General features: G+C 48.0%; 2 protein-coding genes across 2 annotated transcripts in view; one reads left to right on the top strand and one right to left on the bottom strand.

The window, feature by feature from the left end:
- Positions 1-12,587, top strand: part of LOC100745168 — a 270,561-nt gene that overhangs the window by 120,739 nt on the left and 137,235 nt on the right. The window lies entirely within an intron of this gene.
- Positions 7,697-8,568, bottom strand: LOC105680602. The gene is made up of 4 exons (XM_012384333.3): positions 8,420-8,568; positions 8,269-8,319; positions 7,943-8,066; positions 7,697-7,866 (listed from the first exon to the last, which is right to left on the bottom strand). Exons 1-4 carry the CDS (start codon positions 8,492-8,494, stop codon positions 7,796-7,798), a joined length of 321 nt encoding a protein of 106 aa, XP_012239756.1. The 5' UTR covers positions 8,495-8,568; the 3' UTR covers positions 7,697-7,795.

Below are 12,587 nucleotides of genomic sequence, written 5' to 3'. Positions count from 1 at the left end.
GGGTGGCCGGAGGCTCTTCGGGTTATATCTGGTGGCGAGAACGCGAGGAATGTCTCTTCTGTTGCGTGGTTTCGTACGTGCTCGATTTTCAACGAAGAAGACCGAGAAAAGCGGCAGAAAGAGAGAAAACAGAGCTGGGGCAGAGCTTTTTGCGCGAGGCTCTATCGACCCAGTCGAAAATTCCAATTTATACCGCGCCACGGAATAATTAGCAATGGCGGGAAATTGCGCGACGGTTTTTGCGCGGGTCTTTATCACGATCAAACGAATTATTCGACATTACTTCGGTGGTGCGGGTTTAATATAGACCGGTCGGGTCGAGCTGACACCACCGCCGGTCAGGATAAGCCAATATACGAGCAGGCTTACCGTTAATCCGGCGATTTTTAAATTATCTTCACGAAATTGCGTCCCGCCAGGATAGAGGACAACTTCTGAAACTGCCAGATAGCATTGCCAGTAGTGACGTCGCGCCGGTCCGCTTAGCGTTGCCAAGTTCTGGCCAGCTCGGATCACGTTTGATCCTTTTGGGTATACGCGACTCCCTCGAACAGCGTCGTGTCGCGTCGGCACGCGTCCCTTCACCGACCAAGGACCGATGAATTTCCAGGCAAGTTCCATTTACTCTATTTGAAACGCGCAGCTTTTTAACCTTCCTCTTCCGCCCATGCAAACTGTTGCCTGTCTAGGCTTTCCTTTTGGAGCCACGACGAACAAAATGTAAACCGCCCCGGGTGGTCGGCGAGAGCCGGGCCGACTGTGCTTTCTACCTTTTTCCCTGTCGGAACACCGGAGCGGCACCGGCGCAAATATTAAAATCTTCTTGGCCCTTCCGCGCGTTCCGGCTAATTACGAACGAGCGGAATCCGCTACGACGGCGGATTATCTCGTCCATCTAATCGCGCGTTTCCGATTTTGCTCGTGACACGCGGAGAAATTCAACGTACGGTTGAATTCAGGGACGAAAGAACCACTCGAAGTGAAAAGGAGACGGAAGGGAAGAAAGAGGAAGCCCTGCGGAAGACTTCGCTGGATTTTCTACGAGCAACTTCGATGGAGAGAGGCGAGGCGGAAGATAGACGAACGAACGAAGACGAGGTCTCGTTTGCATGAAAGATAGATAGAGAAGGAATCCAGGGATACGGCGAAGAAGAGAGGAATCGAGGAAGGGAATGGTTGCCGACTCGACCGCAAACACCTCACGTAGCATCGCGTAGATTAAAGCCTGTCCCGAGTCGGTTGACGCTTGTGTGGGAATGTGCGTGGCAAACGCGTGGCGAAAACACACGGGAAATCTTGCGAGTTCGCGGCAGAAAAGGAGACAAGGAAGCGTACGTACGCTAGAGCCAAGAGTGCGAGGTGATAAGGCAAAGGGAAAAAGCCTGAGCGAGGTTCGAAACGGCGAAGAAAAATCAACTACGGAATACTCGTCGGGATCAGACACGCATTCCGGGGAACTTAGTTTCCGTAAGCTGTCGTATTTTGGGGGGCGAGGATCAACGATACGCCGCGCAGGAGCCCGGCAAACTTTTCCAATTATCTTGTATTAAAAGGTGGCGCGATCGGCACCGAGGTTGTCGCCGACGACAATTTTTTACCTACAACCCCGAACACGAATGTCTCTCGATGCGTGAACGGCATATTCGAGGGCGTCTCTTCAGCGTGCCGAGGGGTGAGCCTCGCGAGAGACTACGAGATATTACGCGTTCGACCGTCTACATCTGCTTTTCCATATCGCTTGTCGCACCGCAAGGGGATGGAACTTCAATTTTGCGGAAGGCGTCAACGTGCCTGGCGAACAACCGCTTTAATCGGACGAATTCCCGCACTTTTACGATCGTGATTCATCGAAGGCGCCAGCCGCCACCCCCCTTTGGCTCCTTGAATTTGCAGCCTTAAGCCAGATGGTTTCACGATCCATTCGATGTAAAGACCTTGGTCATCTTCGACGCTTATGCCTCTTATTACCTATAAAAATATATCTATATCGTAGTTAGTGGTATTTTCACGGGCAAAGGAACACGAAACGATACTTTGAGGAAAGTCTTAAAAACCTGCAGGAATATGGAGTCGGTTTTCTGGTTCAACCAGGAACGGACGATGGCGCGTCATCGAAGACCATAAACGCGCACGAGGGTCGCTCGGCCGTAATTTTCAGCCGTAAAAGAGAGATATAGGCCGATGGGTGACTTAGGCCAGCGTCGCGTTAGCCTAGTCGTTATTATTTTACTGGCTCTAAACGGCCGCCACTGAATACGCGGGAGCGAAACAGGAATCGTACACGATCCCGACTAGTCGATTCTGTTTCTAGGAAACGAGCGCCAACGTTAATGCACCGTTACGTGCTGTCCAAGTACAGGAGTTGCGAGCCTCATCGGGGTAATTCGAGGGTAAATTTGAAAATTTTACGCTCGACAAACGTTATACCAGTTATACCAGGCTGGCGTTTAAACCTCTTATTCAGACGGCTGCTATCTGTAATGCTTTCATCTTTCAAAGGTCATCGCGTTTTCATAAAAAGGCAGAAACATCGTTAGGTGCGCTTTGGTTACGGGTTGAAAAGCACATGCACGACGTAGAATGTAATACGTTTAATTGAACAGCCATGAGCGTCCCGGCGAAGAGGCTCGATGTTATCTGAACACGAAAGGTCGATGAAGTTCGGTCTCGGTGCACGAAAGAAGAATTAATTCCTGCCCGTAAAGTTTCCCATTATGTTAACAGCCCCTGTGGACGATAAACTTCCCGTGAATCGCAATTATATGGCGCCTACGTGCTTCAGCCGTAATATATGTATTTCTCTTCGTACGTCAGATTCGTCGGTCGTAAATGGAATTACCTTGGCGATAGAAAACTCGTACGATATCGGCCAAGAGAAACAGAGAGGAATGGTAAAGCTGCGCGAAGAAAAATTGCCGGAGCTGCGCGTGAGCGAAGGGAAAAAACGATTCGACTTAATCCTCGTACGCACTTACGCGGAAACGTGGCGTGAAAAGCATTCACCGTGGAGCCTGGATCAGTTTCCTTCGGATATAATGCCGGTGAAATGGTCGCTTTAGTATGATATATGTATCACTTACGCGGGGTGATAATGAAAAGATTTGCTGGCTCTTTATGACTTCCGTGGCTGTTAACCGGCATCCCGCGTTGCTTTCCCTCTAACCTCTCTCTCTCTCTCTCTCTTTCTCTCTCTCTCTCTCTTTCTCTCTCTCTTTCTCTCTTTCTCTCTCTGTCACCCGAGATTTTTTAGTTTCACCATGGCGCACGTTCGAGCCGCGACGCTATCGCTTTCGTTGCACTCGCAGAACTTCCCTATTAATTTTTCATTAGCCACTCGTCCGACGAAATTAACCGTCCCTGCCGTCTTTGACCGTGACACAGGTCCAAGCTGGAAAGCAGAATTTTCATTCGCATGAAAAGAAATTGATATTCCCTGGTGCACGATTCAAAGCTGATCGCGTTGTCTCTCGTCCGCGTATTAAGTCTTTCGCTAACCTTTTCGTCTGTCCCGTGGCGTAACGTTCGTGATCCGGGCGAAATCTTTGGAAACATTGGTTTCAACGACAGATACCTCTCTCCCTTCTAAATGTAACGACACTTCCACTTGTCGGCAGACAAAGGGAAACTTAGCGAGTACAGTTTGCTCTCGGATTCTACCGTTCCTTGTCAAAAGCACTTACCACTCATTAAACACTCGAACATCGCTGCGACACGACCCTGAAACTATCGTCCGCGAGGAAACATTCTCGAAAGAACAAACTCGTAAAATCGCTGTAAACGCTCGTCTACGTTTACATTTACACGAGTTGCGTGGACTCCGCATAGTTGTGCCCATTTCTCGTCGCGATGCAATTTCTCCGAGTTTCTCGAGCTGTTTGGTAAATCCGGGACGACAAATCTCGCGTGCTGAATTAGCAGGCGCGAAGGCGCTTTAGAAATCGCATACAGTGTGCAGCATGGCGTATCAGCTGGTAGTTAGATGGATGAACGATGCTGGGAAAACGCGGCGCACGGTCTCGCGCGCCATTATTTCCGCGTGCACGCTAAATCACACTTAAAGCTCGAGCCGCTCTTCTCGAATGTGCGCTCTCTACGCCACGACCTTCCACTCTATTTCCACCGGCAGCTTTTACTCTCGGAGACTGTGGCCCGGTAACGAGTCGACGGGCATCGAGCCGAGGAAAAATTGGATTCCTGAAATTTCGAGGTTGGAATTTTTTAATACGCGCCTCTCTCGTAAATGTTGCGTCTGCCGTTCGTGCTCTTCCTTCGAGAGACTTCAAAGAGGTTGCTGTCGGTCGGGAATTTCTCTTCGGCTAAACAGTCAAAGAGAAAGAGGGAGGACACTTCCGCGAGTACGCGGGTTTCGTGCGCGTTTTAATTGAGCAAGTACGAGCAGCCGGGTTTTCCAGCATCGGCACGCGACGACTACTTTCCAAGCGACAGAGGATGTTAATAATATTCCCATCGAGTCGATCGTCCGTTTATAACCTCATAAACTATTCGCCGTTTAGAAAGCCGCGTCTCGCGGTGAATTTATCAGGCGAGAAAGCCTCCCCTGACAGCCGGCGCAGCGACGTCCGCAAACATCATTTAGCACTCTCACCCACGCGAATTCCCCGCGTGAATCCAACGAGTGTCGTTGCCTAAAATCGCGTCACGGGGAAGGAGCTTGAATAAACAACGCAACCGTGGAAAGAAGGGAAATCATTTATTAATTCGTCGCGAGAGTTCCGAGGAATTAGGCGGAATGGTTCGGTTGGACGGTGGTCGCGTCGGAGGCTGAAAATTCCAATGTTAAAAGCTTCAGTTCCCTAACTAATATCGTCGTCGGTCGCTTGGATGAAATCCTCGAGGCTCGCACACATTTTTCTTTGGTCAATTTAAACGCTGTCTACGAGTCGCGGTCGTGATAGCCTCGCGCGAGCTTTCTTTTCATTTTCCTCGTTTTCTGCCTTTTCAGCGTCGCCGTTTTTTCCCTCGTGAATTTTATTTATCACTCGCGATACCCGTGTAGCGCGTCGAATAAATTCGCCGAGTCTCGAAGCGGATCGCGGACGAAAATAAAGCGTGCGGCGCGCGTGCCGCTCATGCGACACCTTCGTTTTACTAGTCTTGCAGCGGCGGATTCTCCGGAGGCCGAGTCGTGCGACGGGTTAGAGGTCCGGGCCACGGTTGAACGACTCGATTCCCGGTCGCAGCGACGCCACGCGATGGGGCTGTTTGTCGCGCGCCAAGTCGACCGAGCGTTCGCGCTTTAATCAGCCCTGTCCTTTGGTTGGAAATGTTAACGTTGCTCTCGTCGCGGTTCCCTCGTTGTCGCAACGCTGTGCACTTTTAAACTATTGCGGAGATTCAAATCCCTTTGCGCGTTTCTTCGTGAAATGCATGAAAAATTCGAACGAGTAGCTCGTTCCTAATAGACGAGCCGGCCGTAAATTTACCAGCGCCGCGAAAACGTTTGAACTACGACTAGAATCACACTGGCACGCTTCCAAACTCGGTGTTCGCGCAGCCACCGTAACCACAACTACTCTGGCATAACACGGCGCTAAATATCAGGGTAAACGAGCGGCTGAACAAGTCGAAGATTTAATTGCTGTAGCGAACGGTGCTGGTCGTGATAATTCATCTTTCGTAATGTCGCGCGATTCGAAGGCGCCGATCCGCGTCACCTGCACGTGGTTACACATCGAGGTGGAACCGGCCGCGGTAAGGGCGCGTCGATGGGCCTCGAAACGATCGATCGGCTTCTACTGAATCATGCGGGTGTCTGGCACGAGCCACACGGAATATTTCACCGCGGTCGTTCGCTAGGACAAACGAAAGAGCGCCACTTAGGTGGGGAGTAATATACGTTGCCGAGGGCGGTAACTGTCCCCGTATATTACGTCCCGCGTGTCCACGGGGACATACATTCCAACCGGCTGTATCCACGGTAAACAATGTCGCGAGAGTCGTGCCTAAACGATTCCTCGTGTCTGCAGTTATTTTGGCAATTAATCGCCGGCTCCTGCCGCTGAAACATCGCGTTTCTTGCATCGCGCTGCTGACTTTTTCATTCCTCTTTGCTCCTATCGTTCGTTCGTGCGTTCTTTCTTTCTCATTTCGCGCTTTCATCCTGCCGTTCGTCCACTCGAACAGCAACAGACGATCGAAGACGACGATGACGAAGACTTTTAACGATCGTTCTGTCGTCCTCGGCCGGCACGTACCGCAAAGTTTCACTGTCGCGGTACTTCGCTCGGTGATATCACAGGAGGTAGTCTCGACCTCCTTTTTCGTCGATATTCACCGGCCAGGAGATCGACATCTTACGCCCGACGCTTTGATACCGTCTGTTGTTCCTTTTACTTCTCGGTTGTGCAGGGTGTTCGATCGCAGTTCGAAATTTGTTAAACGGCCAGCAACGAGAAAGCGTCTATGTGCCGACGACACGACGAAGTTTATTACGGATTTCGCAAAGCACCGCGTTCCAAGTTGCTGGAACTTTTATCGAGGAGCGAGCAATCGCCGACGAAAAAACAATGAACAACCGTCGTTTGCACGCGTATACCGAGAACGATCGACCTCTCGATCGCAGCGTTGGCAACGTTCTTCTTTCCTTTGGCCGCTTCATTTCTCGCGTATTAAAGTAGAATTAAACAAGGGTCCGGCAACGAGGATGATGGAGGAGTGTGCATATGAAAAATCGCCGTCTGAGCGTAAGCGACGAAAGGATATTACGATTGTCACGTTTTTCCTGTTAGAATCGTAAATCTTCGCTGCTGGTTTCCGCCAACGTACCGCCGAGGGTGTACGGGTGTTCGCCTCGTTTCGTTTCGTTTACAAGCGAAATTTTCTAGAACCGATAAGCGCGTCGCCTCGGCTCTTGCTCTCACGTGCCACTTCGCGATCCGTGCACGTTTACGGAAGTTCCGATCGTAACGCGCTTTTATCAGCGCTCGATAGGATAATGTGGAGTGGTCGTGTAAGTTCCTCCGCTCGCTTTGTCGTTCACGAGTTTCGCGGTAAACAATTTTATCACCTCACTGCGAAAACTCTTCGAATTTTACAGATATTCCTACCCATGCTACCCTACTACATTGCCCATTTAGTTATAAATTCAATGTATCGAAACTTTCAACTTATTTCTCGTTGATTTCACTTGGAGTGTCTACGCAAATTGCCTTCCCGAGTAAATTGCTTTCCTCCGATTCATATTTAAAATTCTAACTGATTCCTGGCGCGGAGGGCGATCAATCTTACTTCCGAGTCGCCTCCCCGGCCCTATCCGTCTTTCCAATAAAACGATACTCGCGATAAACCTTTCGAAGCCAATTAGGGGCTAATTGATTTTAACTGTAAATCTATGAGCCCTTTCCTCGGCCGGTTCTGCGGGATTGCGGTTAAGACGGGGACCGGAGATCTCTGCCAACCAGCCAGTTGTTCCCGATAAATTTACGATGACTGAACTCCCTCTTCTTACGCTGCACGCTCGTTTTCGCCTGTTTCCAAGCGTTAATGAGAGCCGATCGCGTCGTGCCATCTGTCTTTCCGTGATTCCTTTTGTCTCGCTGCCAGTCTTTCTACCCTCTTTCCGTTTCCGCATCCATTTTGCGGAAGAGCTTATTATTAAACGTTCCGCCGTTCGACTCTTTATCTTATTAAGAAGCTTTCGCGTAATAAGCGTTCGAAAGGAAGCAAATACTATTTGCACTCGTGAGTACCAGTTGCTTTATTATTGTGAATAGTGCATAGCGTATAAGAATTTACTACGTAAATATATTGGCAGATTTAAAGGTCCATCGTGGAGTTAGTTGACGCGAACCGGTTGATTCGTGTTCGTCAGATTTTCCAAGGAACGACCTTTTCGATGGCCCTTGACTGTAGACAAAAATAATCGCGTTGAAAACTCACAGCTCTCCGTTGTTCAAACATTTCAATAAATTAAAATACTCACTGCAGCCTAAATACGGAACGCAGACCTGTCCCTTGGCACAATCGCTGTCCTTCTTGCAATTTTCATGCGTTTCCCGTTTGCGCCGGTCGTCCGAGATCTGCACCGCGACTACGTCCGACTCGTCCTGTCGTTTCAAACAAAAAATTTGATCGCGAGACAGTGACACGAGTTTGATCAAAGTATAGGTTGAAACGTATCTGAAATAATTCTACTCCATTGGCCAGCGTTTTTCCCTACTTTCTGTCTCGAGCAAGAAGATTCGGTTCTTTTAATACCTCCGAGTGATTTAGTACAAAAGGATCGAAGCGAAAGCTTCTTTTACTCACTGACTCTCCACTGCGATCTCCTAAGCGGATCACGTGAACCTCTGGCTCGTCCTGCGGGTGAAGGACCAAGGACGATTAGAACATGATCGCGATTTACCAGAAACGATTGAACTACGCGTTTGTTCGGTAGGACTAGCTCGTATCTTCGTACCTTGTCGTTCTTAACGATGCACCGAGTTGCCGAAACAACGTACACGAACAGTAGAATCAGAAACAGTCGGCTCATCTTTGCTTCTCGTCTTGTTCACGCGGTCTGGCAAACACTGTCCGATGCTAATACGAATTGCTCTTTAAATACAGAATCTATGCGTCATCTTCGTCGTAAACCTAGATCCATTATCGTTACAGGCAGGTAGCAATTAACCGAGCAGATTAACCAATCTTCGTGGAATTGTCATACGTTTGGATTATTATTGGAAAATAAACTGGAAAGTCCATAGATGGAGGAAAGATAGTGAACGTCATAAACCACTGTCAATCGCGATCGCTTCATTTTCGCACAACGGTCTTTATCTAAATTGGAAAAACAGAATGGCCCGTAAAACGGGTCACGAATTCCAACGAACGACAATTACGTTCTGCCGTTTACGAGCCATCGTTAGAAAATGCGTTGTACGGCATGAAACGAGGCGACTGATTCGCGTCGATCGTTCGCGATATCATCGCGATTCGGTCGTTTCATTAAGCCCGCTACGGGTGAATGAATTCCGTAAAACTCATATGTCCGGTGAAAAACGAACATCGAACGAGGAAGGGAGAGGCTTGTTCCGCCCTCGGAAGTCCACGTTCTTCCTGTTATCGCTCTCGTTTCGACGCTTTAATTACCAGGCCCATTAATAATACGATGATTACGTACGGCTAATAATATACTGTAGTTGATCAAAAGCATCCTCAAATATAACTTTAAAAATTCATCGTCACGTTGAAATCGTTCAATCGTTTTTAACGTTGCAGCAGTAAGTTTTATAAAACGCGAGTAATGAAATATCTTCTTCGCAAAAAATTGGATGTTTAGGAATTTAGAAGAACATCAAAGGCTTTTCCCAACCATTTTTATATCACTCAGTGACGAAGGGATATAAAAATTTGCCGACCCCGTCAGAAGCATCCGTTTTACGCGACTTTTTACGTCCTAAGAGATTAATTATGCATGCCTGATGTAGCTACGGTCGTTCGACGAGAATGTTCTAGCCTGTGTAATGGTTGCGCTGTTCGAAGACGTGGATACGTTGAGTCGATTCAGGACAAGTATCATAAAAGTCTCAGATAGATTTATCACTCGACGTAAATTTCTGTCGTATCGTTGCGCGACTCGGTTCTACTTTTGTGTCGATTTCCTAGAAAATGGCAGCTAGTCGATCGATAGATAAGATGACTCGCGTTGAAAACTAAGACGAGAATCGCGTTAATTAATGGCTATCGAGTGAAAGTACAAAAAATCTTGTTTCATGCGAAATTAATAGCATCGAGATGCAGGATTTAGAGATCGGGAAATTTTATTACACCTGCCATGCAATGTTTTTCAGTAATTCGGTTACTTTTACATTTTAATGTACGATTGCTCTGGACTATAAAATAATAATAATAGTAATTCAAGTTTAGCGTAATTCGTAAATTTACGTTGCGAAGGGTAGGACAAAATCTCTGATTCCTCCGAAGTTCGATATTTCAATTCGTGGAACGCGAAGTTCCATAAGGCGATAAGTCTATTCCGTACCTATCCGACAGTAACGTCACAGCGAGGGTGAAAGGCGGTCGCGTTTGCATAGTCACGACAGAGATGTCGAAGTTGCGGCCGAGTCGAAACCAGCGGTCCCCCGGCGGACACTCGACGTGACCGGCGGTCCTTTGTTCGCTTGATTACCGAACACCCTTGAAACTAGTCATTAGCTTGGCAAATAGAGAAGTCCGTGCCCGCAAACCCGCGAGTCGGAGATGGCAAGGTGTTCGCTTGCGAATAATTGGCCTGTGAATTAATTTGACCGCGCGTTTCCTAATGCTATTCCGTTTTATTTAACTTCTCGCCGGTAACGAACTTTTCGAATGCGAGCATGCACATAGTTATTTATTTTATTTGCGTCAAGTTGGTTATCCTTAGAACGATTCGACGGAGGATTATACAGCGGTATAATCGATCAAACGTGAAAAACGCTATTCTTGAAAAGGGGAATTCGCAAACAAGTAGAGTAAAGAGGAGGAACGCGATTAGATGCGATTCCAGCGGTGACACGCCGAGAACCTAAAAGCGTCGTAAGGTCGACGAAAGAGTTGGCGGAACGCGCTCGAGAGGCTGCGACGCTTCGTAATCTCGCGTAGAAAAAGAGAAAGAGAGTGGGGAAAAAAAAGGAATATCGGGTGGAAACGGTGCGAGGAACGGGTCAAACGACGCTTAGCGATACAACTGGTAGTAGCGTTAAACGGTCGACTCGGCGTCGGACACGCGCGAAAATAAATGGAAGGAAAAGGCGTCGAATTCAGCGAGATCGTTCGTCAGTCTCGTATATTTAGACCGTGACTCCTCTGTGTGTCGCGACGCGTTCTATCCTCCCTTCCCTGTCTCGTATCATCGTGATTTTCGCGTGTTCGTTATACGTCTTCCGTTCATCGACAAAAGTCCCTTAATCCGTGGAAAATAAAATTGGACGCGGTCGATCGCGTCGGGATTAACGTTTCATCGGATGGACGGCGAACTTTATTCGGTTCTGGTCGAGTCGAATAACTGGTTACAATTTCGGTCGTTGGCGTAATCCGGTTCGAATGGAGAATTACAAGTTAAAATTTTACAGACTGATTATCAGCGACGGAGGCATCAAATTATTTAATATCGATACGCTGGTTTGGTGGACGCGCGAGCGGGGTGGGGGCATCTATTATTTGATATTGATTTCGTTGAAAGCGTGTACACTAGCGTACAAGTCGTCACGATTCGAATCGTGGGAAAGCAGCTTAATTGGAACGATTATCTACCCAGTCAAAGAGATAGCGACCAGCATTTCATGATGCACTTACGTAACGATTAAACCGCGTGTATAGGCCACGAGGATACGTTCGAGGTACATCGTTAACGATGAAACTAATGCGGGACTGAGATTGGCTGGCGTGGTCGATAGAGAGAATTCCCTCATCACGGAGCGAAACCGGGTCCTCCACGCTCCTTCCCATTTACGTGCGATATCTCGTAGTTCTAATAGCGTGGCCGCCTTGTCTTACGGTTCATCGATAGGCTGTATCGAAAAATTGTCGTAATTGCGTTTAATCCGTATTACGTTATTAAATCGATCGAAGTCACGATCTGTCGGTTACTCGCGTCCACGCGATCAGTCGAATAATCGAGAACATTAAGTTTCCTTTTTCTCGTTCCTAGTCTCGAAACCATAAACGATAAGCGATTATCGCAGTGGTCAAGTGGTTCGTTTTTTGGTAACGAAGCATCGTTAAGTATCTCTTTTCGTATATACAGTTTTCAAGTGGTGAGACCTGTTTCGCAACGAGAGAAAACGAGGCAAAGGATCGACTCTGTTTCCTATCGAAATCGATAATCGATAATCGATCGAAATCGTTTCATCTCGAACGATACCGATCGAAGGGCATACGTCTTCGTCCATCCACGAGACGTCGCTTCTGGAAAACAAACTAGCTCCGTTTGAGAATGCAGTCGCCACCCTCGTGTCTCACACATAGACTAATTTCTACGAGCGTTTCTCGTGACGTCTCGAGGGAGCAATGACGGGACTCGAACAGAGCCATTTGCCGGTGTGTAGCCATTGAATTCTATCCATTTATTCGATTCGAGCCCGCAGAGACGGCTGGCGAAAGTTCTAATTTCTCCATACGTCGCGTAATTTCTCTCCCACGTTAATTAACGTCACGCTTAAGTAGCCGTAAATGAAATCGAGAAGCGAGAGATAAACATCGACGATTTCAAAGCTGTTCTACGATCGCCAAAAGATACGGTAGATTCGAAACTAGCCCATCATCGTAGCTTGTCATAGATCACGCGTGTACGAGGCATTGTGAAAGACTCGAAGGCATCGTAAATATACACATATACCATAACTGTGCGCTACAGAGTTCGTGACTTAATCTGCAAGGGTATCTAGGCTATTTACGGCCGCGTTACACTGCTCGTAGATTTATGAGCCGATTCGGGTTTCGTGCTTTTAGATCTTTACTCCCTCGGCCCTTTCCCTTGTGCTCTTTCGATACCGTGGATCGACGCGCCGTCGTTTAATATCCGCGATGCACCGATACCCGCCGCGCATTTGCGTAATTGCGCGCGCGTTTCCATTTTATCCGTTGATTTTTCGCGAACCGCCACC

This window comes from Bombus impatiens, unplaced genomic scaffold (genome assembly GCF_000188095.3).
Source record: "Bombus impatiens unplaced genomic scaffold, BIMP_2.2 scf_0248, whole genome shotgun sequence".
Classification (NCBI taxonomy): domain Eukaryota; kingdom Metazoa; phylum Arthropoda; class Insecta; order Hymenoptera; family Apidae; genus Bombus; species Bombus impatiens.
Note: the sequence above shows the minus strand (reverse complement) of the source record. Positions and strands in the feature narration are given on the sequence as shown.